The 13,689-nt window shown below is 31.5% G+C and overlaps 1 protein-coding gene across 2 annotated transcripts in view; it reads left to right on the top strand.

Moving 5' to 3' along the window:
- The window catches only part of LOC145252779 (FYVE, RhoGEF and PH domain-containing protein 4-like), a 72,163-nt gene that overhangs the window by 33,433 nt on the left and 25,041 nt on the right, over positions 1-13,689 (top strand). Inside the window, exons 10-12 of one of the 2 annotated variants that reach the window (XM_080112709.1) lie at positions 1,324-1,446; positions 3,236-3,391; positions 5,829-5,930. In XM_080112709.1, the coding sequence (XP_079968835.1) occupies positions 1,324-1,446; positions 3,236-3,391; positions 5,829-5,930 (381 nt within the window). The remainder of the gene's footprint in view (positions 1-1,323; positions 1,447-3,235; positions 3,392-5,828; positions 5,931-13,689) is intronic. The other variant, XM_080112710.1, reaches the window with a different exon arrangement.

A 13,689-nucleotide genomic window follows, 5' to 3' on the forward strand; every position in this document is an offset into this window, starting at 1 on the left:
CGATATTAAGGGGACGACTCATCAAGAACTTATTTACATCGGACTTAAAGATGACCATTTTGTAGTCAGTTAGAAAGCAGGGAAACGGGAGAGAGTTCCATAGACGTGCAATTCTAAGAAAGAAGCTTTGTTCATGGAATCTAGATTTAGGTTTAGGCACAGATAAAGAGTATGGGAAATTATCGATAGTGGTTTCAACTAGACAAGTGTTTTTTGTGAAAATTTGACGAGGGGGGACCATAGATTGGAGCTCAGCCGAGTACTTGCCATAACTCTTATGTTACAATCGGTCCAGCATTAGGAAAGGATCTCTTTATTGAGTATTGAGATAGACTTAAAAGTTAGTGTTAAAAAAAACTGATGATTTTTACATGTAAAATGAAATAGAAAAGCAGAAAATTCAATTTAAAGTGAAAAATTAGAATCGGAAGTACATGTTGAGAATGTTACATCAGACAGGAAGTCTTCAGTGACACGTAGCACATAAACATCTCCCACTAGATGTCGAAATCCGTTTTGTATTCTGTCAAAAAGGAAAAGAGTTTTCTGAAGATCCAAGTATCTGAAAACCTGTTAAATGGTTCTCGACTTTTTTTGCGTTTCTTTCACAATGCTGCTGCCGTATTCTTTGCCATTTTGTATTCTTTCGTGAAATCTTTTTGAAAACATGCAGATGAATAAATACTTATTTGAATAGAATTAAATCTGAACATAATTTAAAATAGTAGGTGCTCCAAAGAACTTCATTGTACCCCCTCGACGTAAATACCCCCAACAAACCTGACAAGCAGCTAAATCCCACCCCTACACAGTAGAGATCTCTAAATGCCAGAAAGCCTTCTATTTTAATAGTTTCTCTCTCTTCCCTCAGACTACTAGACTTTGGAATTCCCTTCTGGGTTCTTGTTTCTCTGACTGTACTGACTTGCAAAAGTTAAAGAGTAATGTACGGACATCTTACTGCTCAACTCCCTACATAGTATCCCTGCAAATTATGTCCCAGATAGTAGCCCTCCACATCGAAATGGCAATGTTCCTTGTTTGTGAAAATGCATTATTTATATATATAATATATATAGTACTTTGTATCTTAGTTAATTAATAAAAAAAAAAAAAAAAATTAACTTCTAATTTGTTTCAGATTTTGTTTAATAATTTTTATTTTTTTAAATCTTTAATTTTTTAATTCAAAATTTTTTATTAAACTTTAAACATTTTTTATTCATTTCAAATTGTTTTAATTATTTTTTTTTGTTTGTTTTTTTTTTGTTTTGTTATTTATTTATTTATTTTTAATTAATTAAAACAATTTTATTTTTCTAGGGAGATGAAGTTGGTAAGCGTGCTCCCACCTGGATAAAAGATGATGCTGCAACGGGTTGCATGTTGTGTACTAACCAGTTCACAACATTCCGGAGGAGACATCATTGCAGGGGATGTGGTAATGTAAGTATTACTGAATCATGTTCTCTTTTAAAACATGAGTTGTTTCAGATTTTTTTTTTATTAAGTTGATGAGGAGGTATGTGATAGGCTTAAACAGATGTGAATTCTCAGCTTTTTAGCAGCAAAATTCCGCCTTTTTTTTTTTTTTAAATCACTAAAGCTTTACATCCTTTTAGCTCGGTTTTATTTCTTTCTCTCTCACTTTCTTTCCCCCTCTCTCTCTCTCCCTCTCTCACTTTCTTTCTCCCCCTCTCTCTCTCTCTCTTTCTCTTTCTCTTTTCCTGCTTTTTCACTTTTCTTTTTCTTGCCACTTTTGTCTTTTTTTTTTTTTTTACATGGTAGTCACCACTTATCAAAGCCCAGAAGCCACTCGGTGATAAGGGTTATTGCATGTACAGTAATCAATGGGATAATATCGTAGTAATCGTTAGTAATGGAGATTTAATAGTGTCTTACTTAAGGGGGCGGTTTATCAGGAATTTGTATTGGACTTGAAAACAGCCAAGTTGTGGGAAACAGGCAAACGAGAGTTCCACAGGTGTGCACTTCTAAGAAAGAAGCTTTGTTCATTTGATTTAGGCACAGATAAAGAGTGGGGAAATTATTGACAGTAGTTTCAGCTAGACGGGTGTTTTTCGTGAAAGATTGGTGAGGAAGGACGAGAGATTGTAGCTCGGACAAGCACCTGCCATGGAAATAATGATAAAACAAAGACAGGCTCACAACGTCTCTTCTGTGAGAGAGAGGTTGTAGGGAAGAGAAAAGGGCATCCACCACTAAGCCACAATGTCTATTTTGTATTGTCTTGCCATACTTCAAATGAATCATGGGGAGTAGTTATTTTTACTGATAGGAACACTCATCAAGGCTCCGGGAGTCACTTAATAACAGTTAAAAAGGTCGTCAATTAGAGGATTATCACCATGAGAATTGGAAACCATAGATGGAATGGACATCAAGAATTTATTATCAAAGATGATGATGCAACAAATATCTGTTTATATTAGGCTTAGATGACCATTATGCAGTCTGTTGGGAAGCAGACTTGTATCTTGTTCCACTGATGGAATGTTTTAAGAAATATAACTCTGGTCACGAAGTTCCGTTTGGTTTTTGGTACATGGAGAGAGAGGAGGAAAGTTCTTTGTTGTAGATGTAGTTAGATGAGTTCTTCCAGTGAATAAAAGACTTATTTCGTCAAATAAATTCTTGCCTCTTTTAAAACATATTGGTTAATACTTTCAATATGGAAAAAATATATTGTAGATTAAACACACACACACACACTGTTACAAAATTGTAGGTGGGGAGATAATTTCTCCCTTTTGTCCCATTTAATGTGAGCTGTTCAACCAAGCTAGCTCTTTGGTGCCCGGACGCTTTCTCTTGGTGCCCGGACATTCAAGGGAGTAAATCTGTTCAATTTTACTCAAATTACTACAATAATAAACAAGCATGAGGAGAAACAGTAACTAAGAAAAACTGTCAACCAAAATTTTTTTTTTATACTCAACAAATAACTCATACATGAACGATTTATTCACATCCTAAGTTAATATTTTATTAGTCATATTTCAGATTTGTGTGTTAGACATTTTTCATTTTACATCATTCAAATTTTTTCTTTTTAAATTTTATCATTTCACAAGTCAAATTTCATTAAAAAAAAATTAATGTTTAAATTTTCATTTTTTCTCATATTCAATCAAAATTAACAACCTATTTTTTTTTTTTTTTTTAAATTTTAAAGCTTTAATTGTTTTTTTTTGTTTTTGTTTTTTTTCAACAGGTTGTGTGTGCCAAATGCTCGTCTAAGAAAGTTCCGCTTTCGTACGACGACAACAAACTCAATCGGGTGTGCGACAAATGTTTCGAACTTTTAGACGTTGCGAATCTGCCGAAAAGCAATGGAGACGCTTCATCAGATAAAAAAAGTGTTTTGCAGGTAAAAAAAACGGCTTCCTTGTATTCCATTATCTTTCTCGGCGTTTGCAATTGAATGTTTATCTTAATAAACCAAAATTCTTCTTTTGCTGATGAATAATTGTATAAATTTTATTGAAAGAAACGTGCGGGAAGTAGATAAATTTTTTTTAACAGAAAGTTCATTTGTAAATAAATTATTTTTAACAGGAAGTTCATTTGTAAATAAATTATTTTTAACAGGAAGTTCATTTGTAAATAAATTTCTCCTGTATGTTCAACTGAAAGTCATAATTCCTTAAATCTGGACATTTCCAAAAAATTATTTTTTGTAATCAGAAGCGAAAACATTTTCTGATAAAACATGGTTTCCATTCGATTTTATCAGGAAGGTGTTTTCACTTTGACGATAAAAATATTTTCTAAATGTCCAGATTTAAGGGGCTATGACTATTTCAGTTGAAAAAAAATTAAATAAACATAGAATTTCTTAAATTATATTTTTTATCATTTCTTATATATTCTTTATATATCCCCCAACTTTATTAATACACTATTTACACTATTTGCAGGATATTCTTGAAAACATAATTATCAATTTGATAAAGTTTGAATAATAAATAATAATGATAAATAAAAATATATATATTCGTGTTGGGACGATTACTTGGGGATCCGAAAAATTTGCGCCTATTTTCACGTGACAAAAACGATTCCTTTAATTATTTTGTTTAAAACAAAATCTTCAACTCCTGGTGGTCCTGGATATGACCTTAAACTATATCCAATGGTGAGGCTCCAGCTTGCAGGCCTTAGGGAGTATGGAACTACCCTTTAATTGCTATTGCTCCCAGGTCCACTCTGACCCGGAGTGGTAGTACCTGTTAGGGTCTCAACTATGAATTCAATAGAAACAGTCTTGAAAAAAACAAATATATTCTATTAAAAAACTTTTTCTTGAAAATCACTGGATTTGCCATTAAATAACCTGAAAAGGGTTGATATGCCGTTAAAAAAACCCCAATCAACTGCTGGTAGTAAGAAAATAGTAAATATTTATTGATTTTAGACTACCAGAAAAGTTAAAATCTATAGATTCCCCCCCAGACACACACACACACACACATGCATATTTTTATGCTTGAGAAAATATCTGCACATTAACATGTTTTTACAGTAATTGGGGAAAAAATAACAACTTCATAGTTAAATACTTAAGGATTTATAAGAAAACTAGTAATCGTTAATTGTAATATAATCCAGAATTTAGTACAGAATCGGTAATTGCATCAAAGTAAGGGAAAAATTTGGGAATCGTCCCAGCAGTAACACACACACATATATATATATATATACTAGCAAAAGTATCCATCTTTGACTGGGTTTAAAAACAGCCTACAGAAAATGGACTCTGATTTATGAAAGTATGATAATGAAAAGGAAGGGTTATAAATTTGGGTTGAATTTGGGGGTATCAAAACCAAAGCAAAATATGATGAAAGTAAAAATAAAATAGATAAAACCCATAATTTATTATACCGTACCTGTTCACACTGGAACACTTATCACAATATTCTGTGGATCTGTATTAAAAAATCTTGTTAAACTTTGTGATATATTTCCATTCTATGGAGGTCAGGTGCGAATGAACACCCCATAATTTTATTATACCATATTTCTTCAAACTGAAACATAATTATCAAAGTATACTTATACAGATAGATATGAAAAGTTTTTATTAAAGTTTGTGCCTATTTCCATTCTATGGAGGCCAGGTGCGAACGCAGATCCCACAATTTTATTATACCATCCCTATTTAAGTTAAAACATACTTATCAAAGTATTATGTACATCTATATCAAAAACACTTGTAAACGTTTTTTTTTTTTTTTAATTTTTAAATTTTTTATTTCCATACTTTGTGGACCAGGTGCGAATGCAGACCCCACAATTTTAATGAACCACCGTTCTGCCAGATCAAACATACCCATTCCTGTGTCTTGATACATCTATCATATGTAATCAGTTTTTTAAAATAGTCAACCATATAGGAGTCTATTCATGACCAGACACACACACACAACTTTATATTATAGATATATAGTAAAGAATATATTTGTAGAATAAAAATCAAGAGAATATCTACCAGGTTTACATAGTAGTGCTCAATAATAAATAGAGCTATTTTTATTAATATTTATTCATACAGACATGTACAGGCTTAACTACACTAGCATGACAATGTTTCGATCTGTAGTTATTAAAAACTAAAATATCTTCTGGTAAAAAAATGTCTTTTCTTTAGTTATTTCATATTACAAAGATTTGGAAAGAGCTGTCCAAGCATTTTTTTTTTTTGTTTGTTTGTTTCCAAGGAAACATGACTCACAGGTACGTCTGAATAACTAAAGATAACCTCAGTAGAATTCTGTTAATTTAAGATGCTGTTTGTATTACAGTCAAAGAAGAAATCTCCAAATTCCACAAATACTGAGAATCCCCAATCTGCTACACCTGAAGTAGTGACCCCTGCTCTGTTGGAAAAAGAGGGTCAGCTTAAGGTAACGCACCAACGAAACTACTGCTATGACCCTTACTGTTTTTTTTTCTTCTGCTAATATCCACCCTAACCTACTTGTGTCTTTACTATCACTTACGACCATCAGTGGCATAACTAGAGTTAGATACGTTAAATAGAATTGGATTTAATAATCTGGGCAGTTACCTTGTGGATGTATGGATTACCTCCCCTTTTTTTTAAAAAATTCTTACATTTATCACTAGAGGGCAAATGAAAAAAAATGTGGCTTGAAGCTGCTGTAGATGTGCAAATAGACAAAAAGATTTAGGCAAGCGTTAAAGATTGCAGCCAGAACAAAATGCAAAAAAAAAAATTCAGTATCAGCATTAAAAATGGTTTTGTTTTTTCTTATATATTTTTAAATTAGGAATCATCTTGAATTAAAATCTACTTATGATACAAGTAAACTTGAAAAAGATGCCGTTATTCGTGACCAGACACACACACACACACACACACACACACACACACACACACACACACACACACACTTTGCAGTTTTGTTTGATGACTTAGGGCTTCAAATTTGTGATGTTAACTGAATAAGGAGAATCACAGGACATCAGGTCAAATTCGGCCGCCATTTGGTTGTTGAATTTGCTTATTCAGATAATGTTGACAGATTTCAAGCCTGCTTTTCTCAAGTTTACATGCGTAATACTAAATTGATTTTCAAATCAGAAGAATTTCTCATTTAATAATATGTAAGAAAAAACAACATAACCAAATTTTTCTTACACATTCTGCTCTGGCTGTGACTTTTTTTTTTTTTTTTTTTTAACGCTCCCCCAAGAATAATTTATTTTATGTAAAAAGTTTAAACATTGTTTATGGTAATGTTAGGTGCGTCTTTTCTGCAGATTAAGTGACAATTCAATTATTGGTTATCCCGTTCTTAATGTCTATAGAATTATTTCGTATAAAATATTCTTGTAGTGAAGTTCAACTTAACAACGGATTGTTTTAAATTGATTATGCATTGTGGAGAGCAAAGCCCACTCTCTTCACCAGGCAACTAATGACTATACAGGTTCTAGTTGAGCTAAACTAATCTAGTAACATTCTACTCTAGAAAAACAAACTTTTTACATTTGAAAACAAACTTTTCGAAAAAATTTAAAGCATCTTATTTCTGAAGATAAAGTTTTTAAGAAATTTTAAACTTTTTATGTCAATAAACCTTTTCTTAGCATCAAATGACCCCTAGAGGTTGATATGCCGTTAAGCAAACACACTCACTAACTCTAGTTGAGCTGATATGAATAATGAATTACTTGCTACCCCATCCCCAATGATAAGCCACCTGCACCAACAATAACGTAATCCCTGATCTAAAAGGGAGAAGACAAAGGCTGGATCACCTAGAACTGCACAGGACCATCAGCATGCCTCTGTCGGCAAGGAACAAACCATCTCAACAATGGCTTCAACTGTTGGTTTTGGCGTTGAGAGAAGAACCCTGACTGATGGCTAAAAAGCCATTTGTCTCCGAAGTAAAGTTGACAGTTTCCTTATGTTATATATTCACTGCAGCTGATCGTTCAATGTGCTTTTCCATCTATATAATTTTTAACAGCGAATAAAACACAACACAGCTGATTTATAAAAATATCTTGTTTATTCCACACTGACAAGTTTTTGATTTAGTGTGACTGTTGTTGACATCAGTGAAAGCATGTGGCAAGGGTTGGGTGTAAATGTTTTGGCAGCTTGGTCTCCTACTGTGACCGGCTCTCTGTCCTCTTCGCTTTCTGCTGTGTCGATTTTTATATTATTTTAATGAAATCTTCTTTCATTCTGGAATGTTTACTATTTCCCATTGTCTTTGACCGATATTTCTATCACATATTTCTGGTCAAATTATACAATTCAACAATGGTGGAAAGTGTCGCATTCCTCAAATAGAATTTGCGTGTGCAACCCATCGAATGCTTCTTTTCACAGGATCGCCTGCCAAAGATCCAACACTTATTAACACGGATTTCTAAGGGTTTAATAGTTAAGAAAAATAAAAATTATACAAATTTTAAGGTAGCAAACTTTTAACTCGTGTTATTTTGTTACGTATTGGGAAATCCTTAAGAATTTTATCACACTTTGATTTCAAAGTCTGTTTTTGATGTGGACCCAGAATTGGGGCCATGGAAGGGCAGTTTGGAACATGGTATAGGCTTTAAAGAAATATTGATAAAGAATAAAGTTACAGCGAAAAGTATTGATGTAAGCGAGGCTTACTTGTTAATTGGATCTCGGTAGAAAATCCCATTTACCCCTCGAGAGTACTTAGCTCTCGATTAATATAGTACTTGGAAGAGTCCATTAATGGGTAGGTAATGGTCCCATATCAGTTATCAACTCTAGTTGCGCCTCTGATCCTGCTATTTCATTCTATTCCTATCATTACTCTTCTACCTTACTCCTAATCCAAGCTTCTTCACCCCACTCCCATTAATATATATATATATATATATATATATATATATATCAAGGAAAAAAAATCTTCAATAATACAGTTTTCAAATTTCTTTTTTATTTTTAATTTATTTTTTTTTAACTAAATTTGGTAAAAGTTGAAGGTTGTGGTCAGAACTTAAAAATTCTGTATCGGCATTTAAAATGGTTTTATGTTTTTGTTAAATATCACTACATGAAGAATCCTTTCCATTTAAAATCCAGTTGGTTTTATGCATGCAAAATTGAGGAAAGCCTGCTTCAAATGTGTCAAAATTATGTGAATAAGCTAAATGGAATCAAAATAAAATGGCCACCGGATTTGACCTGATGTCGTGCTTATCTAAAAACTAAACTCTAATTTTAACTCTAAATGATTCCTCATCTAAAATAACAAAAGCATGAGACCATTTTTAACGTCTAAACAGAATTTTTCTCGCATTCTTCTCAGACTGCGACCTTTAATGTTGACCCTAATTTTGATTGGCAAGTTTTCGGATCAGCAGGTAAAACTGGCAGCTTTCTATTTTTTTCTCGTTTAGCTGAGTTTTGTCAGTTAATATATTAAGTAAAAAAAAATAAATAAATAAAAATAAACACTTTATGGAAAACTGTTATAAAAAATATTCAAAACTTAAAAGGAGTTCGGAAAACACTGATTCTTCTTTTTATTCAATTTCTGAATTTGTGAACTATAATGCTCCAATAGTATCCATCTGGTTTGTCTCCTTTCTCTCTCTCTTCCTCTCCCCCTCTCTCTCTCTTTCTGTCCTTCCAGCCTATTTGATCTTTATTCTTCTACTTTCAGTTTAGACCTCTTGATTTGCATTTTTATTTCCCTCACACTCACTATGCAAGTTTATCGTCTCTATCACATTTGACAAAAGGTTTGATGCTATCTGGCTGTTCTTATGCTAAGTCTGCAAGTGCTGTATAACCCTTGCTTCTTTAAACATGTTCAAACCAGAAAAGACTGTTTACCATAATAAGGTTTACCATTATTATTATTTGTAAGTTTTGGGATGACCAATTTCTAGCCTAACGTTCTGGATCAGGTCTGGCTTTCCATTGTATATCTACCTAATCAAAAGGCAGGTGAGACTTGGGTGAAGACTCAACACTCACTCTTATATAACATCACGCTTATGATACACCTTACCTCTGGTAATAATGGGATGGCTCTAAATGTTAGGACTAATAGAGGTTCTCTATACTTCTTCCAAGTTGTGTTGACTCGAATGGTTGAACTTAGTTCTGTCACATCAGCAAATTAAAAAAAAAAGGCTACTACTGTGCAGTTTTTGGATAGAAAGCAATACCGGCCAATGAAAAAGAGGAAATCTCATAAAGATTAATGAGATGGACAGTCAGTTTAATCACACAAGCCCACTATCCAGGTTTATTGTCTATATTACCTTCTTTGGCAAGAGGTTTGACACTGTCTGCCTGTCTTTATGCTAAATCTTCAGTGATCACTAGGACTATGACAACAGCATATTCTTTTCATTGTTTTGACTCTCGAGTATATATCAGACACAGTTAGACACAGTTAATCAACCGAGAACCACATCACTCTATATAAAAGCATACAAGATATCAACGGATACACACTCAAGAATCAAAACAATCAAAAGAATATGCTGTTGTCCTAGCCCGATGTTTTTTTTCCATGTCTTCTTAGGGCACTTGGTTTTCTTTTTGCTGTACAGTCTTAGATCTCTGCGTGTATTGATATGACCCTTGTTTCTTTCAACATACTTGAACCAGCAAAGACGGTTTGTGTCCTTATTAGGACATCAAGTTTTGGGATGGCCAATTTCTCAAGTAGAGTCATCTACTGAAGAACAACAACAGGAATAATAAGGATGATGATGATCATCATCACTCATATTCACTTACTATCCAGGTATAGTACTGTTTCCATGTACAAGAGGTTTGATACTGTCTGGGTGTCCTTTGGTAAATCTCCAGTGATCACGATTTGACTGTCTCCATTTGCTACTGTTTGCAGTTTTGTTTGATGACATGTCTTCAGGTCGCCTAACTTTTGTGTTGCAGTCCAGTATTAGCTCTTTGCAAGTGTTGCCTCTTTCAAATATTACAATCAGGCGGATATATTTATTTATGAAATCAACAGTTGCGTGCTAATTGTTTTCGGTTCTACAAGACATTTTCACATTTAAATGTTCGTTAGCATTATTTTCTCGTGTTCCTAATTTACATTGTTTTTTTTTGTTTTTTTTTCAGGGGAAATAACTCTGACTTAATAAAGATATTAAAATCACGGGAGGTAACTCTGGACGTTAAATACTTATGCCAAATAGTTGTAAGACAATTAAAAAAAAAAAAAAATGCAGGGAAGTGGGGCATATATTATTAACACTGAAAATAAAATATAAATTGACATAAAATATTCATAAATACATGGTTTTACAACTTTTGAATGAATTCATTAAAGTTCTCATATCGATGAAAATATGAAATTTGCACCCAAAAATAAATTTCAAACTACAAATTCTGAAAAAAAAAAATTTTTTTAATTGTTTTTGTATAAAATATTGTCAGTCAGCCGAATTGGATCGGCCATTCTCTTAATGTACCAAGTCGTCGAAATTTTCTCCCTTTTTCTGCATGGAAAAGAAAATGTTTTTTTTTTCTCTTTTAAAAATAGTTTGCATTGACAATGTTAACTGAATTGATTTATAACAATGTTATTTTCTATAAGTAATCCAGACGTCTTGCAATCTTTTTGTTTTTTTCGTTAGCAGAAAATTAAATTTTAAAATATATTTTAATTATGAGTGTTAATAATTTATGACCTGTCTTACTGGAAATATTTTAGTTCAGGAGCATAAAATCAAGGTAGTCTTTATTTTTAAGTGTTGCTAGAATTGTGTTAAAAATTACATAACGTAGATGAATTACCAGAAAAATTAGATTACATAGATGAATTACCAGAAAAATTAGATTACATAGATGAATTACCAGAAAAATTAGATTACATAGATGAATTACCAGAAAAATTACGTTACATAGATGAATTACCAGAAAAATTACATTACATAGATGAATTACCAGAAAAATTACGTTACATAGATGAATTACCAGAAAAATTACATTATGTGGATGAAATACCAGAAAAAATATATTCATAAAATTTTAGGATTTATCAATCGTAATATAAAGAGTTTAACAAAACAAAACAAAAAACATTACAAATTGCAGTGTTGTTATTGATGTACTATTTTACTTGAAAGTTTATAGACTGTTTTTGTAAATTAATTTTAGAATATTTTGAAAAACAAAGTCCCACCTAAATTCGATAATCTAGTTAAATGTATTTCAATTTAAAAATTAAAATAAATTATATCAAAAAACGTTCAGCTGTATTCTTTTTTATGCCCATAAATTAGAAAATAATCTAAAAAAAATCGTGTCCTGCATGGGCTAAATTATTTTATCCACTTTTTTAGTGTTGCAGGCAATGAAAAATATAATGAACTTAAATTAGTAACACATTCTCATTCTTTGATTGACAGTAACACTCTTTTTCTCATTCTTAATCTTTGTGTCCCCCTTTTCTTATCAAAGCATCTACCTTTACTGCCAATGTTTCGTTATATCTCCATTAAAACTCTTAACATCTTATACCAACCAAAACCATATTGACTCTGATTAGTATGGTTTTGATTGGTAATGATGTTTGTGTTCCCAACCTGCTCAATCATGTATTAAATTCCAACCCTTTGTTCAAATCTTCTTTTAAATGTGCTTAAAATTCCCAACAGAAATGAAATAACTCTTAGCAGTTCTGCTGAGACATGTCTACTTTTGGCGGTAGGTTAAATAATTTGACAATATATATGCATTAATTTAAAATCTATTTATACTGCACAAGCACCCAATATTATTGTATTGCAAATGGCAAAATAATAAAGTTCTTTCAGTCATATTGTAAAGTTTTATAACAATCTGTTAAAAAAAAAAATGACAATATAAATATTTAAATTAAAAAAAAAAAAAAACTGTTTTCAACCATTTTCATTTTTTTCCGTGATTACTTACGGAACTGAAACTCTGGACTTCGAAAATTTTCAACAGGATTTCCAGAGTTAATTCCCTTTGTTTCCTCTTATTTTTCTTATTTCGTCTTCCGTTCTTGGTTTGCCTTTTAAGTCTGATATGTTCATTCTTCTATTGGCATGATGAAAAATACAAAAAAGTGGGGGTTATTTAGAATTCAACCTAGTTAAAAAAAATTTCTTTAAACCTACAGAAAAAAATTTATGATTTACGTACCAGTTATGGAACGAAAATGTCATATTCCAAAAATCATATAGACTGAACAAGTAGTTTTATTTTTATAAAGAAAATTATTTTTAAACGATTTAAAGCGATTAATATGAAATCGTTAGCATTACAAGGCTAATCTCACTAATTAGAATTATTGTAGACTTATCTGCCCTTTTTTTTTTCAAGATGGCAGCCTTAGACAGTCCAGTCCCTTTTTGCTTGCTCATAAAATGTCATTTTCTTAGTTGAAAATAAAGCTACTTTTGTGATTTTTGGAATATATTTTTTTTCTGTGACGATTTTTTTCTACTTTTGTTAGGTTGAATTCTAAATAAAAACCAAAAAATGTAATTCATTTCAATGTTTCTTAAATGAAAAAAAAAATATTTGAAAATTTTATAAACCCAATGTCATAAAATATTTTATTTAATTATTATTATTTATTATTTGTTTTTTTTTGTTTTTTTAAATACTTTAAGTGGAAGACACCTTTTTCAAAGACTGTTTTTGAGTTTGCCTTTTTTTCTTTTCTTTTCTTTTTTTTTTTTTAATCCTAAGTGGTCAGCCTCTCGTGAAGAGAGAAAAGAGGTTGACCCCTCGGGCTTGATGACACCATAAAAATGAAGAGAGGGGGGAAGAACCAACAGTCTTCTTTGAAGAAAAAAAATGATTTTAATGATTCAATAACATATTTTATAAACTTATTTGGTTTTCTAAAATTTTTACATTCATCTTACAAAATGTTTCCAAATATGTAACCAAAATATATTTCTTGTTTTATTTTATTTTCATTTTTTTTCTTTTAATATCTGTAAACTATTTTCCAATAAGTTCAGACTTTTTTAAAAATATTTACTAAAAATTCAGACTTTTGTTTCCACACAATTTATTTTTTTCTACAGCAAAATCAAAGAATCACTTACTAATATATCAAAAGCAATGTACACTAATTAAATTCTTAACCCGTGATTCAACTTGTTCAAGTAATTAACATT

Source organism: Euprymna scolopes, chromosome 29 (genome assembly GCF_053919585.1).
Source record: "Euprymna scolopes isolate OS-2025 chromosome 29, ASM5391958v1, whole genome shotgun sequence".
Taxonomy (NCBI): domain Eukaryota; kingdom Metazoa; phylum Mollusca; class Cephalopoda; order Sepiida; family Sepiolidae; genus Euprymna; species Euprymna scolopes.